The sequence below is a fragment of the Lates calcarifer genome, linkage group LG4 (genome assembly GCF_001640805.2).
Source record: "Lates calcarifer isolate ASB-BC8 linkage group LG4, TLL_Latcal_v3, whole genome shotgun sequence".
Lineage (NCBI taxonomy): Eukaryota > Metazoa > Chordata > Actinopteri > Centropomidae > Lates > Lates calcarifer.
In genome coordinates, this window is record NC_066836.1 from 16,115,299 (window position 1) to 16,134,831 (window position 19,533).

General features: G+C 41.1%; 2 protein-coding genes and 1 non-coding gene across 3 annotated transcripts; 2 read left to right on the forward strand and 1 right to left on the reverse strand.

The window, feature by feature from the left end:
* The first annotated feature begins 1,175 nt into the window (after positions 1-1,175).
* Positions 1,176-6,992, forward strand: LOC108883658 (cortexin-1). Its single transcript, XM_018677046.2, has 2 exons — positions 1,176-2,158; positions 4,542-6,992. Exon 2 carries the CDS (start codon positions 5,226-5,228, stop codon positions 5,499-5,501), a length of 276 nt encoding a protein of 91 aa, XP_018532562.1. The 5' UTR covers positions 1,176-2,158; positions 4,542-5,225; the 3' UTR covers positions 5,502-6,992.
* Positions 6,993-10,575: 3,583 nt separating this feature from the next.
* On the forward strand, positions 10,576-18,139 carry LOC108883654 (ceramide synthase 2). Its single transcript, XM_018677036.2, has 11 exons — positions 10,576-10,828; positions 11,542-11,712; positions 12,754-12,871; positions 13,516-13,634; positions 14,323-14,380; positions 14,550-14,600; positions 15,516-15,608; positions 15,854-15,982; positions 16,728-16,837; positions 16,976-17,129; positions 17,224-18,139. The coding sequence occupies exons 2-11, from the start codon at positions 11,546-11,548 to the stop codon at positions 17,434-17,436; spliced, it is 1,212 nt and encodes a 403-aa protein (XP_018532552.1). The 5' UTR covers positions 10,576-10,828; positions 11,542-11,545; the 3' UTR covers positions 17,437-18,139.
* trnar-ccu (transfer RNA arginine (anticodon CCU)) lies at positions 15,320-15,392 on the reverse strand. Its single transcript has one exon. It is a non-coding gene; the product is annotated as a tRNA-Arg (tRNA).
* Positions 18,140-19,533: the final 1,394 nt, after the last annotated feature.

Here is a 19,533-nt window from a genome sequence, read left to right on the forward strand (position 1 = left end):
AGGCAACCAGATGAAACACCCAGTCAAGAAACAGTCCAACATATAAACTGCTGTGAACCACAACTTGTTGTTTTTACATGTGGGTCTTTGTCTTTTAAACAAATATGATATGAAATGTTCATTTGTGAGGTGTGTTTAGACAACACATATAAAGGACACCTCCGAACAGACCTAAACCAGATGTGTCCCCTTGTTTCCAGTCTCCATGCTAAGCTTCACTAACCAGCTGCTGACTCCATTTATATACCCAGTGCACATACGAGAAAGGTCAGGTGACCCTCAAGTTCGTATTATGGCTTGAGGTCTTACCAGATGAGACTCACCTGCTGTCATGGGGTCCAGGTATCCCATTGTGGTGACCTAAGTCTGCTCCCTGAACCACAACTTGACCTCCCAGTGTACCATATGTAACATTAAGGATAGTGATGGAAATGTTGAATTTCATAACCTTGCAGGCTGGAGACTTTTATCAATTATGACCCCAGTGGGAGATCTGCTGGAGCTCTGCTCAGTGTGATTTGATTACGAGCCCCGTCAGGACAGTGTTACATTTCACTATTAATTAAAACCTACAGGGAGATCTCATGCTGCCTCAGGCAGGGGATATGTGGATGTGTATGGACTGCAATCTGTCCCAGTGTTTGTACAGTTATAATTGTGTCAATTAATTACTTCTCACAGTGAGTATCTGGAGCTTAGCCACGGGTGGAGTCAGATTGCTCCACTTGTTTTGTTCCACATTTTGATCATGTCATTTCCTGCAGTTCAGCAAAACTTACCTGACGTAAGAAGTCATTTTATCCAACCTAATAAACCAGTCAGTCTCAAACTATAGGACTTCGTTTATAAAGTAGACATTATTAATTCATTAACTTTCAAAAACTGTTAATGATGTTATGATCTACTTAGACCCACTTTTTCCAGACAGGCCCCAGACTCTCAGGGGCCACTACAGCTACCACTTTGTATCAGTTTTAGATGATGTAATAAAATGCAAATGCTTGTAGGAGCATGCACCACAGAAGTACATTATAAACTTATATCAAAAGGCTCTTAAAACGTGAAAAGTATCTGCTTTAAGTTCTACAGTTTGATCTAGTTCAAGCTTCATTTTTCAGATTCCTAAATCAACCTGCATGCAGCACAGAAGCAGGAGAGGGTCAGTAGCAGGTTATTTCAGCCATGGTGTTTTACTCATGAGTTTACATTGACGACCTCATCATATCTGTCTCTTGTGTGATATTTTTAAACATCTGTTTTTGGGATTGTGTTTATGCCTGAATGAGTACTGTGTTTCCCTTTTCTTCTTGTGTGAATTTCCTGTAGGCCTCTCCTCTTTTTTCATAATATAATGGGACAACTTCATGTTAGCCTAAAAAGTCATGTGACCGAAACATCTCAGACATAAAAACTGAGGAAGTCATATCAGTTTATGTAATAGACAAAACAGGCTAAATAAATCAATCACATTTGTCTTTACAATATAACTAGATGCAGAAGATCCTCATTGAGGAAAAAGAGGAAAACTCTACATACAAGTGCAGAAATTGTGCAGCGGATCATTCAGCTTACGGCAGGTTATTTACCTTTATGGTCTTTTCACTATGCACCAGTCACCCATGCCTTGTTTACTGATGTGCAAAAGTTATTTCTTACTCGAATAGGACTTTTCTTTTGAAAGGATTTGAGACAAAGATAATAACAAGGATGGTAACTAATTGTCTCCATGTGCATTATGTTGGCTGCAGGGATACAAGGGGTCCTTTACTGTCCGTGCCCCCACGCAGTCCTCTTACATAATGCAAAAGCCACACACGGCTCTCGGCGCTTTAGTCATCCGAACGAAAAGATTATGTGTGCAGTCCGTACAGGGGGGAGTCGAAAGTGGGCAGGGAGGGGAGGGAGCAGGGGGGAGGGAGGTTAGGGGAGGTGGGGCGGATCCCTCAAACTGAGAAGACTTTAAAGCTCCTGACAAAGCAGAGGAGGTGCTGCGGGATGTGACAGGGTTCAGAGCTGAGCTGAGCTGAGCCGAGCCAGGAGCTGTCCGCGGTGCTGAACATCTGCTGCTGCTGCCGCTGGATCTTCATCATCATCATCATCATCACCATCACTTTGTGTTCCTGATTCCACGTCCTCACCTGTAACAGCAGCCGGCAAAGTAAGTCCTCTAATCTGATCTGTCATTGGGACGATGCGATCACTTGTTTTGTTTCACGTGAACTTTTTGTGTGCGGGCGTCAGTGTGGGGCCGTGAAGGTCGCGTCCAACACGTCCGTGGGTTACTTCATGAAACACACGTTCACAAGTTGTCCTCCGCGGGATGTAAGTTCGTGCTGTTGTGTAACTTCATGTCACATAGAGCCATATGATCATTGCTGGATCACTCCTCTGTGGAAAATTCATATCAACACTGTCTAATATACTCTCTATTTATACAAGGATAATTCAATTATCTGTGCTATCAACGTGCCATGCAATGGAGACAACTACACCATCACAATAAAACAGTCGATATTAATGCTATAAATTATTATTACAGAAAGTTATAGGTTTTATTTTTCACAGTTAAATTAGCTACCAAAAATGTAATCTATATATTTAATGGTATTAGTACAGATTTAACCTTTGTAATATAAAAGCAGTTGTACCCGCTGCTGTCACTGCATGTTTCTCTGATGTCTTGCATTTTTGTGATCTTGCAGTGCAGTAGTTTAAATTTCAGTCAGTAAGGAAGTTTTAAAGGGTGAATAAATAAAGTCAGCTGCTTCTTCCTGTTTTCTTTTAGGTGCAGATAGACATAAGTTTAAAATGTCTGTCTTTGAATTTTAATTTCACTCATTTCTGTCTTAAAGAGAATTTATTGTGTTTTACCAAAAGAGTAATCATCAACTGGAGACAGTCTTAGGGGTGATATAATCAGAGATCAGTACCAGCAGCAAAAAAGGAAGGTGGGTGCCCAAATGTTGCATGAAGCTTCATCTGACATTTTTAGATGTTTTATAGGCAGAAACGTTAGATGACAGGGAGCACGCTGCCCTAACTGTAGACATATGGCGTCTTTTGTTTCAGGGTTTACTTTGTCTTTTCAAACAACACTATTTCACCCTTTTTATTTGGAGAAGTCCTTGACATTTTCAAAGCTGCTGTCATAATCCAGAGGTATAAACGGGAGGTATTACAGGTATTACAGCCATGAGGAACGCCATATGTCACTGCATGTGCTCTGCCGTCAGTGTTCATTGGTGTGGCTGCTCTGTGCTTTCGTAAATCCACTTCTTACCCTATTTATTTTACTTGCTGTTTTTGAATGAAAAAGTTTGATTCTGGGACATTTCTCCACAATCAGGTGTCCAGTACAGTTAAAAAGTCTGTTTTTACTCTTTTCTTTCTGTTTGTTTAAGTCAGACGTGGTCAGTTTGATTTACCTGCTGCTTAGGAACCAAAGCAGCTCTCTTAAAGAGGATCGATGAGCCATGAAATTTATTTTGCTCATTCTTTTCTATTCTTTAAAACTGTATTTGTTTTTCTTTTCAATGCAATCATCCATTCCTGCTCTTGGGTCTGTGGTGTTTGTATATCATTATGACCTGAGGTAACCTTCAGAGTCTCTGAGTGACCTGACTTTCCAGGTCAGTCTATGAATCCCCAAATCTGCAATGCATTCACACGTCTGCTGTTTGCCACTGATTTCCAGTTAGCAGCCTTGAGCACCATTGGCAGTGTTGTTGTAAGTGGTTTACACTTGCTGACCTATGCCTGTGTTATGCTGTTGTGTAAACTTCATGCCCTCTTCATGGCTCTCTATTGACTATTCAGTCTGTCTTGTTCATTTAGCTTCCTTTCCTGCAGCCACCTGATCTGTCCAGTCTGATGTAACCACAGGCCATTTGATAATTGATACTGAGGCAGGCAGTTTCTTTCAATAGGTCTTGAAGGCCCCTATTAAAGCTTTGCTTGGCCCCTTAGTCCTATCATCCAGAGAGCAGGGGAGCTATCAACGTGTCTTTGCGAGGATCTGTGGGGTGGTGGGGAGGGAGATGAAGCCTCCTGGAATAGAATCTGCTGACTTGGGAGTGCACCTACCGCAGGAAATGTCTCTCCACTCCAAGGCCCATTAAAGAGGCTATGGAGAGTGTTTCTGTGCAAGAGTGCAGCAACTCTCTAAGGGTTTCCTCCACATTTTTTCCCCTCCGTCATCAGTGTCTGATTTATTTATCTAGTACTATGCTGTACCTGAGTTCAGGAGAGGAGTAGTGCTTCTGCCTTGTCTCTGTTAAAAAGATCACAAGAGGACAGGCCGCATAATGGCAGTTTTAAAGCAAGACTGTATTTTCCACTCATAACGTGAGCTGGCTGTGGCGCTTCTAGGGGCCTGTGGAACCCCCTGGAAACACCTCACTTAGGGCCCTGAAGAGCAAAAATCTATAATCCTTGGTATGTTCTAAGGACCCTGTCCAGCTCTGTAGCCCCTGAATCAATCAAACATTTCCCTTCATTCAGCACCTCTGCCTGCCTCTTATCTTTGCCTCTTTTTTTCTCAGGTATCCTGGTGAGTGATTCCCCAAATGACGAGGTTCCTGGTAACTCAGGATAAAGACAGCAGTATAAAAATAGAAGCTTTTTCAGCAAATCAGCAGCTCAGAGCAGCACGGCCAAACTATTCAAGTGATTTGAATACCAATACATTCTTTGAAGCCCCACAACACGGATCATTTACTGCCTGCAAGCACTTTGATTGATCTATGGAACAGCCCCCTCTAGGGCTGCCATTGGACACTTGAAATATTGACAAATAAACTGAGGACCGTGCAAATGATTTGAAGTTGAAGTGGTGACCTCGGCTTTTGTGCTGTTGGCTTCTCCTGAGAGTGTATGTGTTAGAAAAGAGAAAAAACACCGGCCAGTTCAGTCTAATTAAACTTCAGTGAGCATGCTTCAGCTTGCTGCTTGGATCACCAGAGGGCTTATTAGTTTGTACTGCTGATTTGCCCCGTGTTATTTCTGCTGGAACAATTTTCTTTGCCCCCGTGGCTTGTGGGAAACGCAGTGGTCAAGTTCAGTCTGACAGCAGCTTCCAGATTTCACCATGTGATCTTCCTCAGTAACAATAAATCACACTCAGTAACAAAGATGACCCTGCAGAGCCGTGCCATCCCAGACATCTCCTGACTGCAAACTAAATCGTGCACAGTAAACAGCTTTAACCTTCAAAACATTCCCTAAAAATGAGCGACACAAACTACTGGGTTGTGGACTATGAGCTCTCCTCTCCTGCTCCGCTCGGGTTCCCAAGAGGCCCAACAGTGCTGCAGCCCATGGCAGGACAACCGGAGCAGGGAACAGCCCTGTGTTTTGTGGGCCTCCTCGTGCTGCTGCTGCTCTTTCTTGTCGTTCGATGCGTCCGCATCCTGCTGGACCCCTACAGCAGCATGCCGGCTTCCTCCTGGACGGACCATAAGGAGGGGCTGGACAGAGGACAATTTGATTATGCGCTCGTGTAAAGACAGAGGGGGAGCGATGAGAAGAGGGACTTTAGATTAATAATGTTTATCCTGTGCTCTGCTAAAAGCTTCTGTTTCCAAAGTTTCATCTCTTGAAAGAAACAATATGTTACAGCGTATTTGCTGTTTTGTTAAGGTAATGGAAGCTGGCAGTTGTCTTCTGCAAGACAACAGTATCAAAAGCATAAAACATAAGCTGTATATTGAGGACATGCAGCATGCCAGAGAGATAGCAAGGGAACAGACACACCAGAAGCCCTTTGTCCATTTTCATTTACAGTAATTAATGTCTTATAGGAGACTAGTGGTGCGTATGATGTTACACTGCAGCTTTCAGAGTGACAAACACCACAGGAAGACAATGATCAGTATTGCAGCATTACCTTATGGCTCCTGTTTATCATGTCATTATGTAATTCTATAACGTTTTTACAAATCCCAGGGCTGAATTATAAATAGAGAGCAGAGCTGCTGCAAGAGAGGTCCTGATCAAATAAAAGAGAAATTAAATGAGTTTAGGGCAGACATGGAAGTCAACAGAACTAATACACACTGTTACTGCAGATTTAGAGACAAGACTGTAAAACTTAATATGTTATGAAAAAGTTTTTCTCTGCAGCTTTTTTTCCTACTTTTTTTAGGAGGTACAGCTGAACCAAAAATGAAGAGATGTCATATTAGTAAACCTCCTTTTTATTTATTTTAAATGTGAACAATGCTGGATATCATGTAGCATTTCTACCGCCTCTAAGATGATCCTCAGGTAAAATGATTTCTAACCAACCAAAGCCTCGATAATTTGAGGGAATTGTTTAATTTGCCTCCTGAAACTGAGCTCCAGCTGCTGTTTGTGTCGCTCTATTTTGTTTCAAATTCACTGTGTCCTCAGTCTCAATTCGCTCTAAAATCTGAAAGTTCATAATACATAACAGTTAATAACAGCCTGTTTTATTTGGGGTTTTGCTTTTGCGTGTCACCATCCCTTTAAGAGGCTTATGAGGCTCAGTGCCGAGGGTCGCAGCGCCGGCTGAATATGTGTCACATAAAGTTGTGATTATGAAATGCATGTACACCAATTTCCTCCCCTCTAATCCTTTTTGCCTTTAGGCCCCGTCCAGTGCACCAGCCAAAACTGTTCAACAGTGCCTGTAGGAATATAAGAAAAGATAATATCTATTTCATACTAATGATGTTTCTGCTCCTTTTGCCACTTGTTTTGTAACATCATTTTTGCCCTTATTATACTATAAAGCCCTTTAAAACATGGCTCTGACAGGCTCTTTATAAATAAAGTTTAGTATTGATATTTTATTGATTTGTTTAAAAGTTGTTTGATTCCTTAGTGATGACCAAAAAGCTGTTTGATGAAATATTAAACTGTTGTGTGTGTGGTTCAACTTCCTGGATGTAGACTCTTGCTTGTAAAAAGTAGATATTTTCCTAGTGTTTCTTTAAAGTGGCATTCGGTTTTTTAATGAAATAAAAGCTTTTGTCTGGTCCTGCTTTTAGAAAGTCTAATTACTTTACAGACCTGCAGACACACACACACACACACACACACACAAACAGGCACCTACAAATACAAACATAAACTTTTAATTGAGCACAGGCTGTCCTCACTGCTGCCCCTCAAATCAATATTAGGAAGATTTAGAACAAAGGAAATCAATCAGATAATCAATCGGAGGCTCGTAAAGAGACACAGCCAGCTAATTCACGAGGATCGGCACACAGTTAGACCCTCATCACAGCACTCTGCTTGTTTGCAGGTCTACACATGTCAGCACAAACTTCATTATCAGTGAGGGCTTTTCAAAGATCCACATCAGTCATCACAATAAGAACAGTAAAAGTACTAAACAACAGTTTGGGATGGTGAAAGTGATTTAGAGAGAAGAATGACATGACTGAGGTGTGCCTTCCAAATCAGTCAAAAAAGTTTCAGTTGTAATGGTACACTTTTGCTGGACATTTCCTTAATGTAGTTTAAGTTGGGTTTTCTCAAGATTCACATCTTTCAGCTTCCTCCTTCCAGGTAGATTATATCCCTGTAAATCCAGTTTGTTGATCACCCTCCCCCAGGAACTAACCATCTGGTTAGCTGTGACCTCTTCTGGATACTTTGAGAACTACAACTGCAGGTTCACCAGACACTGTTGGATGAATTAGTGCTCAGATATTCTTCTTTAATACACAGAAACACCTGAATAAAGGTTTTTGGCCAAACCTCAGTCTGCTTTGAAGAAAAGACATATTTGAGAGGATAAAAGTTCTTAGTTTTGGAAAAGTTAAGCCTGGCTGGTGAGAGGGGTGATGAGTGAACTACAGAAAAATTTGAAAGATTTACTTTTTTTCTTTATGTTTTTTTCTTTACTAAAAAGTAATTACGCTGGCAAAATGTTGGACTACACAGACTTCCACAGTACATTCATCTTATAATAATGTTGTATATGAGGTAATGCAAACTATTTTATCGCTTCAAGAGAAATATCAACAGCTTGGCTCTATAAGGATGGTAATATCAGTCTGTTGTTAGTAAGAAAAGTTCTAGTGAGGAAATTGGTCAAGGCAGGTTATCAATGCTCATAAACCTAGCACAAACAGGGCAAGTCAGACTTTGCCAGCTGGACTAAAACAGGCCCCCACAGTTTTCAGTTTATCAGGCTCCAACAGATGGTTGGAAGCGCAGTGTAAAACCCCCACCTCATTAGTGCAGCAATTAACAGGACAGATTTGTGCTTCACCAGGTTCTGACAATTTACCTCCTTGATAAACCAACAAAGGCACTCATTTCCCATCGCTCTCTCTGTCCACACACACACAAATACACACGCACTGTACACACACACACAGTAACACACGTGTGTACATGCAGACAGATATGCAAATAAGGCTGGCTCACTGAAAAACATGAGCTCAGGCAGAAAATGTTCTGTGTTACTACATGTGACACTTAAGGTAAATATTACTGCTACTAGACATACTATTATAATTATAATTTATTTGAATGGAATTTATCAAACACAAAAATGTACACATTTCACTTTTGTTTGATTTAACGACTTTTCTGAGAAAGTCTGTTTTTGTAGTAGCTGGTGTTGCAGGCTCAGCTGATAAAACTAACTCTCACTGTCACATTTCACATGTCTGATCTTGCGGAAACAAGGCATCTGTGTCTCTGTCTTAGTTCATGGCAATACAGACTGGGCAGGTGCACACAGAATGCAAATACTTTCCTGAATGCACTGGCTAATGCCCTGGCAGACACACAGAAATGCACAAAAACACACTTACACATACACAGAGCAAACTCCCAACCACACATGCACACACAAACAATAGTTAAACACAACCTACACTGAGGCACATGCAAATCATGTTTGTACTGAATGTACACAAACTCTCTTTCACTTTGCTAAGTCCCAGCACACATGCAGTTCCCTCAACACATTTATCACACACTTAACATATACATGACTTAATAATACATGTGTGCCTGGAACATAACACAGCTGTGGTCATGACTGATGTGCATGACAAAGAAGAAGAGCTCATCTGCATATCAGTAGTGATGTTATCAGCAGACAGCCTGCTTATCTCCCTCCATGACAATACTATCAGCTGAGAGTGTGAGGCTGGAGAGGAGGATGGTGTGAGGAGGACTGGAGTGTGTGTCTGTGGCTGTGTTGGCACGGATCAAGGTGGAGTGTGTACCTCTCTGTGTGTTTTAAGGAGGTGTGTGACATCTGAGTTTTATAACAGTCAGACACAGGGTCTGTGATGACAGCACAGTATTTGTTCAAGGTAAGGTTTGTGAGTTCAGTAATCAGTGTGTTTACCTTCTAATCATGACGTCCTGGAAGTGTCCTGGCTTGTTGATTTAGGTGTAGGATCATCAGATACTTTCTTGGAGAGCGGTTACCTGGGAGAAGTCTGTCATGAGTATAACCTACAATGGAATATGAGGAAATGTAATTAGATATGAGGTAGTTCCTGTCATGTTTACAATAGAGTAAAACTTCTGGCAGAATATAAGGGAGTGCATCTTAAGTTTAGGGCAAGACTGTGTAAGTTTTGCTGAAAAGCCGTCAATGTAGCCACGAGCGATAGTTAAGCAGTTAATACTTAAATGTAGCATAACAAGAGCACAAGCAGAGAGGGTTCATAAACCCAGCAGAGCACAGCTTGCTGACCTTAGCTAACAAACAACCACATGCTCATACCAGACCAATTAACATTAAAATCCCTCAGTGGGTTTAACTGACCCATAGGGTGTTTTAATGCCTATGAATTCAACTTTTTGTGAAATTACAAATATGTTATTTGTTCATTTAAAAGCTTATGGTATCACTTTAGTGTCAGCAGAGACAGAGCATGACAACAAGTTCATATCGTTTTACTTTTACACCAGTGAACTTTAAAAAACCCAAAACACAGGTGACATATGTAAAACAGAATGGAAATGAAAAGATACACTGTTACTCTATTGATAACACTCGATAATGGACCTGTTAGTCCCCTGACTGAATAACTCAGTGTATTCATGACTAGAAGAAGTTCCAGGTCTAAAATGACTCTGATTTTAGTCTAAACCATGACAGTTTTTTTTTTTGTTACGAGACACTTGTATAATAGCGACACTGAATGTTCAGTGTTTCCTTTGTTGCTCATGCTGATTTATTGGGTCATGAACAGTGTGTGGCTTTGAACAAGAGACGCCCCTGGTGTTTCATTAGCCGCTCAACCATCAAGCTGCATCATCCTGTTAGAGAAAGACAGAGCATACCGGAAGTCTTCAGAGTAAAGGGACAATTACGTTTCCCTTAAAAACTATTAATATGGATTGGCTGTGCAGAACTCCGGAGACATACAGATTACAATTTATTAAAAAAAAAATTTGGGTCTAGTAAATGTTCCACTAGTAATTTAGTAAATCCTTCGACTGTGCCTCGGAGCCACTCTATTAACACATACATTTACCTGCAATTTGCACGTGTCTGTTTTTGATTTATCTTTTGTAAAATAAAAGCAGACACGTTTCTTTGAGAAGTATTTTACATTTCAATATCTCAGAGACAGGGTTCTATGCGAGGAGCTATTATTTTGAAATATGTAACCACGGCTTCCTGTTATCGTGCCTAACTTGACGCCTGAACCGTGATGACTGAACGCCCCACTTCTCTGGTGTCGTCGTTAGGATACAGCGGGACGGAGGCACATCCCAGGCCAAACACGGCTGAAACAAATTCACAGTTTTAAGGTGGATTAATTTTATTCTTCTGTCTCCGAGACTAATCGGCTCTTTATATCCACAGAGCTTCTGACAGGTGAGTTTATTCTCTGCAGCCCAGTTTGGTGTTTCACTGTGAACATGAATATTCTGTACTTCTGGTTAACAGAAATAGGAGATCCAATGTTCTCTATTCCTGTATAGACTTTTTTTTTTTTTTTTTTTTAACAACTTGTGGTTTTCTCTTGCTGAGTTTATGCTTTTATTCTGGTATATACGAGTAAGTTTATTATTATTTCAGGGACATTTTGTTTCACAGTTTTGTGAACTACATGTATGGTTGTTTTCTAGCATAATTTTCAGAGTATTACCAATGGATGTTCAGTTGTATTTATGGTTATTTATAAATGATAGTATTAGTATTTTTGATGGGATTTTTGTAGTTGACGTAGAGGCTGATATTTGATGTGGTAAATATTGCACTGTAAGCTCTCAAGATGTTTATGATATGCCAACACTGTATTCCTCTTTTGATCTCTCGCTCTCACGTGCCACCCCAACTCACACATACACACTCACACATACACACTCACACACACACACACACACACACACACACACACACACACACAGTGATTAGGAGGCACCTGAGGACCCTGCTCTCCTCGGTTCCGGATCAAATCCAAGTACCAGACTTCCCAGATTGTTCACCAGATGGTTCACCTGGATGAGATAGTATCTGGTTGGGCTGAGGTTTAAATATCTGCATCATCTTCAACATTTTTTCTTCTCTTTCCCACCCATCCCCAGGAGAATGGACCTGCTGCCTGATGTGTGGAGGCAGGACTACTGGCTCCCTCCAGGTGTGACCTGGAAAGACATGGAAGAGCTGGCAGATTCCGATCGACCAAAACCTCTGGACCTCCTCGTGGCTCTGCCCCTAGCACTGGGCTTCGTCGCCCTACGCTACGTGTTTGAGAGGTACAACACACCTGATCTCTTTGTTCTGTGAAGGTCTGGGTGATGTGTTTGGGATATTGTACGGGCCATTGTCCTCTCTGCAGAGGAGTGTGTGACTTCATCCTGTCTAAGCCGAAGAAATACTGATATCCCTCTATTAAGAAACACATCTGAGGTTTTTGTCACAGTTGAAACAACCAGTTTTATTTGAATTGGCTCCAAAACATCATGCAGCATTTCCTGGTTATGACCGAGCATACAGTATCTACAGAGGGAGCACGTTGTATTTGTAAGAGGATACGAGCTGTGGGGCAGTGAGCAGGTGTTTTGGCAGAGCAGGCTTTGTTATCATCAGGAAAAAAGCCTTTGGGGAGTAGAAGGAGAGAGGCTGACAGAAAAAAAGAGAGGGCAGGGTCAGAATCAGGAGTGTTGTTGTCTAAATTGAAGATTTTCAATGGTTATTTTAAATTATAGCTGTGGACCAAGTCCTGTTTGTGTGAAGTGTTTTTTCCTCATCTGATAAATTTTAGTTTGAACTTGAATAAAAACAGAGATCAACAGTTATGAGAAAAACTGAGCAGAGAGGAGTGGCGAGAGGTGCAGTGGGCTTAAGAGGGCATAACAAGCCTCACCCCCACACACACACACACACACACACACACACACACACACACACAGAGACACACACACACACACACATTGTCTTCAGGGTTTTTGATCTGTTGATTACGTCCCTGGTGTGTTCACTGTTCCATTTACAGGAGTGAAGAGTCACTAGAATCAAATGGCTCGTTAAACCCAGTTAAAACATTCTTACATGTAGATACTTCATTCTGGTGTATTCTACTATCTCTTATTACTGTCCTGTTAAAACCACATATCCCTGAAATGACAGCTACTTGTGAACACACACTGGTCTACAGTTCTGATTGTTTGCTTTTGACGAACTGTTAAACGGCTTATTATGTGCAGTAAGTAGCTGTGGGCTAGTGCCCCAACTGTCTCACAGTGGGTGTTATATCATCATTTGTGTAAACTGTCCTTTGTTTTCCTTGCCCCCAGGTTCTTTGCCCCACCCATGGGCAGATGTTTGGGGGTGAAGAATAGATTGCAAGTGACTGCTGCCCCCTCCCTAAAGCTGGAGTCATTTTACACACAGAGGAGCAGACAGCCGACACAAGTTAGTCTGAAGAGGCCTCAACATGCATTCAAACATGCTCAGTGACATATTGACTGTTATCATTACTAATTGCTCTGTTGGTTGGGATCTGCAACTAAAAAGTATAAGATAAGATTATAAAATGCAGTGAATTGTTAAAAGATGAGAGAAGTGGTTCCCAACTTCTTTGTCTTGTGACTCCTAAACAAAAAAAAGCAGGTGTGTGCTGAATTTAGCAGTTCCATCAAAGATACATTTCAAAAATACAGTAAAATATAAATTTGTGTCACTTTGTTTTTCTTTTCCTTCTCTCCTACTATCTTTAATTATCTCACAAACCTCCGGAATTATCTGACCTTTTGGAGGGGCCTAGACCCTAGGTTGGGAACCCACACCAGCTAGCTACACTCAAATACATCAGTACTTAATTTTATCATGTAATATATAATTAGAATGGCACTCAATACAGCACATACCTCTGCCTAGGCCAAACAATAGCTCCTATAATAGAAAAATACAAGGAAAAAGGAAGTAGCCTGATAAAATAAATTATTTATTTTGCAAAGTTAAGGAAAATGATTTGTAACTTAACCCCAGTGTCCATGTAGCAGATGGTGAAGTTGAGACGATCTGATGAAACTTTCTCCCCTGTGTTGTTGTTTCAGAGTGAAATTGTGAGTTTGATGTCTCTCTGCGGCAAAACCCAGAGGCAGATTGAGACCTGGTTCCGTCGTCGCAGGAACCAAGACCGGCCATGTCAAACCAAGAAGTTTGGCGAGGCTGCGTAAGTGCTCCCCCTCCACAACCTTGTCATTGTTCGGTTCACAGATGACGTCCCTCAAGAACACTTCCTTCACCACACACACAGAGACAGCTGTGGAAAAAACCCTTAAGAACCTGATCAGGAAGGAGGAGGGAATGACTAATCATATTTATGTGTTTAGTTCCTGTAACTTATGTCACAGTTCCAGCTTATTATTTAAATTTGCTCTGTGGCAAACTAAAACGTTATTTTACCTCCAACTAATGATTATTTATATTATTATTTAGCCAAGTATTTTCTTGATTAGCTAACAAATGGCTTCATCTATAAACATCAGACAAAAGTGAAAAAATCCTGTTTCCCACAGTCCAAGGTGACATTTTTAAACATCTTTGTCTGAACAGCAGACTGTACAGCAGAAAGTTAGGTTTCACTGTAAAACAGCTGACATAGCAGAGGATGGTTTCGATCCATCGACCTCTGGGTTATGGGCCCAGCACGCTTCCGCTGCGCCACTCTGCTACACTCTGCTACACTCTGCTACACTCTACTACACACCCCAGCTGGGATTTGAACTGACAATACCTGGTTAAAGAGGTCAGTGCTCATCCACTAGAGAACCCCCGAGAGCCTGGTTTAGTTTGAGACACTCCTCCGAGCTCGGCTGATTCATTTGTAAACGTTTAAAACATGATGTGTTATTTTGCAGTTGGAGGTTCTTTTTCTACCTCACGGCCTTCGTGGCTGGATTGGCCTGCTTGATTGATGTGAGTAAGAGTTTTGAAAAAGTTTTACAACAATAACAGACAAAACACTTCTGTTTCTGCTGAACATTACTTGTAAGTGAGTCACAGACAGTAAATATAATGCAGACACTTCTGTTCTTTCTACTGGTGCAGGTTTCTTCTTGAGTGTTTCCTCCTCTTTTCTCTACAGACACCCTGGTTCTGGGACCGCAAGGAATGTTGGAGGCAGTATCCAGTACAGGTGAAAACTTTACTCACAGTTTGCTCTAGTTTTCAATAATGTCTTTCTTTCTGGTCAGGAAAGTGAAGTGAGGAAAAACAAGACTACACTCATACACCTGCAGCCCCAGGACGTTAACACACCGCTGTGTAGATATCCTGTGTATGTGCAGTCTGACTAAAATTTGAGTTTGAAGGGAACAGATCAAATTTGTTTTACAGAGGAAATGTGAAACAAAGACAATATGGTGAACTAGTCAGTTTCCTCATTCATATCACAGAGCCCAACGAATGCCCTGTTTAACTTTCATTGAAATTCAGCGACTTGTCTTCTGGGTAAATGAATCTAAATGAGTTAAGAATTGGGGGATGTGATTAGTAGTGCCATGCTGATATTTAACTCAGCCTATTTCTGTATCTGGAGCCACTCAGGCCTCCTTATAGGCTGTATTTGCATGACTAAAACTTTATTCTAGGGCTGCAACTAATGAATATTGTCAGTATCAATTAATCTGCCAAATACTTTTTTGATTAACCAACAAACTGTTTCATCTAAAAACAGAACAAAGTGAAAAATTCCCAAAGCCCAAGGTTGATATCTTCAGACATGAGCCCGAGTCAGAGCAGCAGACTGTATAGTTAGGTTTCACTGTAAAACAGCTGATATAGCAGAGGATGGTTTCGATCCATCGACCGCTGGGTTATGGGCCCAGCACGCTTCCGCTGCGCCACTCTGCTACACACCCCAGATGGGACTCGAACACACAATCCCTGGCTTAGGAGGCCAGTGCCTTATCCATTAGGCCACTGGGGCTGCTGCAGTAGCTGGGGAGCCACTGTGCACAAGTTGGTGTTCAGTGGTAGTAACACTGACACTACCTTTAGTTTTTTTGAAGTCAATCAGGAAATAACGTTCAGTGCCTGACTTCCTCCACAGCCCATGGAGAGAGCTCATTACTGGTACTACATGCTGGAGCTGGGTTTTTATGGCTCTCTGCTGCTCCGGATCTCTGTTGATGTCAAGAGGAAGGTGAGGACCTCAACGTTCATTCATTCATAAATCTTACACAACTGTTTCCAACACATTTGTCCTTTAGAGGAGTGTGGAAATTAAAGATGTTAACACTGTCACTTCCTGCTTCAGTGAGAAACTTTACTTTTAATAGTCACTTATTAACACATTGTTAATAAATTACTATAAGAGGAGGGATTTAAATTACACTGTTGACATATGTAAGTCATTTTGTTTTACTCTTTATATGTTTGCTTTGCCAGGATTTTAAAGAACAGGTGATCCACCATTTGGCCACCATCTTCCTGCTCAGTTTCTCCTACTGTGCCAACTACATTCGCATTGGCACTTTGGTCATGCTGCTTCACGATTCCTCTGACATCCTACTTGAGGTAATTCACCTACTGCTTTAATGTAACTGCGGTTGGACTCAAAAGAACAACTTGTACCATAAGAGTCCTCTGTCATCTATTTAGACTCTAGAGCCTTAGCGTAGACACCAGGGACATTACAGATGTAATTAGTCTCTTCAGAGCATGTCACCATGGGTCTGTCTCCGCATTGGCCATTTTTCTGGCTGCATGCAGCCCCATCGAAGTGTGATGGCTGTCTGAATGTTGTGAACTGCGATCAGAAGTTTACAAGGTGCTTGAGGCTGTTCTTAGAAAATTCACACCTAGTCTGAGATCTCTGTAGTAGCCTACAGGAAACTGAACTTATTTCAGCAGGACAATCCTGTGACTGAGTCCTGATAGCTACAAGTATTTTAGTAGCCTGAGGTTAGCTTTGTTTACATGTGCAGGGGAAAGGACAGTGTATGAGAAATGGATTGAAAAATATTTATACCTACACTGTGTGTGTGAAAGGAAATACAAAGACATAGTAATTATACATAGCCTTGTTCTGTATTGTGCAGGTTTGCTTATGACACAGGCTTGTCATTTTCATAACTGCACTGATGTTAAGCACACATGCTCTAGTTTATTTTCCCCTTGTTGAAGACATGTTTTCCTATTTGTCTGTTATCTGAATCCCTTGTTTTGGCTCAGTCACTCTTTTATGTGTAATGCTTCAGCTAACTTCACATGGTTTCTGTATTGTTTGGTTGATGAGATCAGTCATTTTCTATTTTTGCAGTCTGCCAAGATGTTCAACTACGGCACAGGCTGGAGGAAGACATGTGATGCACTGTTTGTTGTGTTCGCTGTGGTCTTCCTTGTGACTCGACTGGTGATTTTCCCCAGCAAGTGAGTTTTGCTCCTGAGATTTTTTTCCCCCATTTTTGTCAGTAAGATGCTTTACCACTTACTGCAGCATGGGTAAATTATGAGCCTATAGTCAGAAACACTTTTTACACTTGCCTCTAAGTATTTGATTACTTACAGAATCATCCACACCACCCTGGTGCTGTCAATGGAGGTCTTTGAGCCCTTCCCTGGCTACTACTTTTTTAACATCCTGCTGATGGTGCTGCAGGCTCTGCACATCTTCTGGGCCGGCTTAATCTTACGTATGGTCTACAAGTTCCTGAAAGGCAAGGTGAGAGTCAGAGGGTTAATTTCTCATTTAGATCCGAGATTCAACTAGTTTCTCGGTCATAAATGTTAAACCTTGTATCTGCTTCTGCCCTCAGCTGGAGAAAGATGAACGCAGTGATGAGGAGAGTGAGGTTGAAGAAGAAGAGGAGGACAAAGGAGGGGAGGAAAATGCAGATCAAGATTATTGTTGGGAGAGAAGTAAAGACACCCTGAACTCTAAACTGTCTATGTTGACCAACAGTTGTGTCCTAAATAACCTGACCAACCACAGGGCGTCTGTAGCTGACAGGATGCGTAAAGCTCAGTAGGGATGTGATGTTTTTCTATCTCAAGGTTGAAACAGCCACAAGGTTTATATATCAAATGATGTAAGATGGATGTGATTCATCATCCTCCACACTACAAGTCCCTCAGGCTGTTGGGACTGTGATTCACTTTTAATTGAGAGTGTCTTTAGACAAGTAACTAAGTCCAGTGACTAAGTCAGTGGATGGTTTTGATCCAGCAGCCAACACATTTCTGCTGCACCACTGCACTACACATCACAGATAGAGACTGAGACCTACAATCCCTGGCTTAGGAGGCTAGTGCTTTATACATAAGGCCTCTGGGGCTGCTGAAGCTGCTGGGGAGCCACTGTGCACAAGTCAGTGTTCAGAAGTAGTAACACTGATATTCTGATCCTTTTTAATTCACTTTTAAATGGACAACAACAGTAGTCTTTGTGTGAATGAGGGAATGATGAAAGTGTGAAGTGCCTACTGATGTTCACTGTAGCTGACTCTACAGACTGTTTTTTTACACTATTTTTCACCCAGCAAGGTTATGAAGCAGATATAACAAACAAAAATGATTGTAACAAAGAAATAACAAAAAACTAAAGTTGTAGTTTACTGAAGTGCCAGCTGAGACAGAAATATTTGTTTAATGTTGTATAATAATGAAATTGCTCCATAACATGGAGTACACATTTAAATGCTGGTAATAAAGTCATCATTTCAATCTTTCTAAGTCCGTCTCTTGTGATTATTTGAGATACTGAAATAGTTTTGATATGTGGTTCAGTATAATTACATTGTTTCTCCTCTCTTTTAAATCATACCCACAGAGTCCATTATTAGATTTATAAGTGTCAAAGTACAACTACTAACTAAAAGCTATATACAATTAGAATTACAGCCATTGGTCTTTCACAAGTTATATTTAGTTCTGGCCGTTAATAACATGAAGCAGAGCAGGTTTAATATTCACCACAGACATAGTCAACACAGTGTTGTTTATGAATCTCAGAGGTTACACAGTATCCCTTCTAAAGGGCGCGTACAGTGAATGAACGTGTAATCACAGACTGCGAAATCATGCTGTTTAACTCCTGTGCCACAGTGCCATCTGGTGGCTCGTACCAGGGTGATATTAATGGGCTGGGTGCATTCCAGAGAGCCTTACAGTACACCTGGAACAGGTAAGAGACAGGCATTCCAGATGTGATGTAAAAGAAATCATGCCACGAGGCAGGTTATATATAGGCACTATTTGTTTGATGAAATATAACACACTATTGTGAATAGGGATGGAGCCGGCGTTTTCCCAGTCAAACACGTGATCAGTTTTCCACAGGGCTCTAACCGTTTATAGGACGAGTCCGGGCATGTTGAGATGGTCCGATATCAGGATTTAATTTACTGTTTCCTTCACCAAAAGTGACTTTATGACGTATGCTATTATTTTTAATGATGTGTCAGTTATAGATTTACACACGAAAAATATTGTTAATCAATAGGTGCTATTCTAATGTCTTTGTGGACTACATCTGAGTTAAAACTATTTTAAATTAACTACCATTCACCTAGTTAGCTGCTAGCATAAAGTAGTTAACTGCTAGCTAAGGATACTGTAGTGCGTAATCCTGTAGTACGTGATTGGCTGTGTCCAATGTCATCCTGTGGCGTGATTGGCCTACGTCCAATTTCACATGTGACGATGAATCAAGTGATTGGATGATGAAATTGAGGGTTAAAACAGACTCAACGTCCAATCACGACGCCTCTCTTCATTGTGCGATTGGATTACGTATTACAGGACAGTCTCCCTGTGCGCTGCATTTAAATTAGCTACTGTGTAAAGTTAACTGTAAAAAAGTAAACGAAACTGTAGTAAAGTAAACTGTCACTCCGCGAGCTAGTATTAAATACAGAGCACATTAACTTTTTGTCTTGTCTTGTATGAATTTAGACTTTCATATTACCGGTGAAAAAGATAACTGCATGCCCTCGCGTGTAACTGACGCGTAGTGTAGTTGCCACAAGGGGGCGCTACAGCACCGGCGAATGACATAACTAAATATTCAGTCACAAACTACTGTATGTATGAATATTATATCATATATGTGCGTACTACCAATGCAG

Coding starts and splice junctions, on each gene's coding strand:
- LOC108883658 (XM_018677046.2), top strand. CDS start 5,226: ATGAGCGACACAAACTACTGGGTTGTGGACTATGAGCTCTCCTCTCCT.
- LOC108883654 (XM_018677036.2), top strand. CDS start 11,546: ATGGACCTGCTGCCTGATGTGTGGAGGCAGGACTACTGGCTCCCTCCA. Junction 15,983..16,727: donor CCTCTGACATCCTACTTGAG/GTAATTCACCTA, acceptor CTATTTTTGCAG/TCTGCCAAGATGTTCAACTA. Junction 16,838..16,975: donor CTGGTGATTTTCCCCAGCAA/GTGAGTTTTGCT, acceptor GATTACTTACAG/AATCATCCACACCACCCTGG.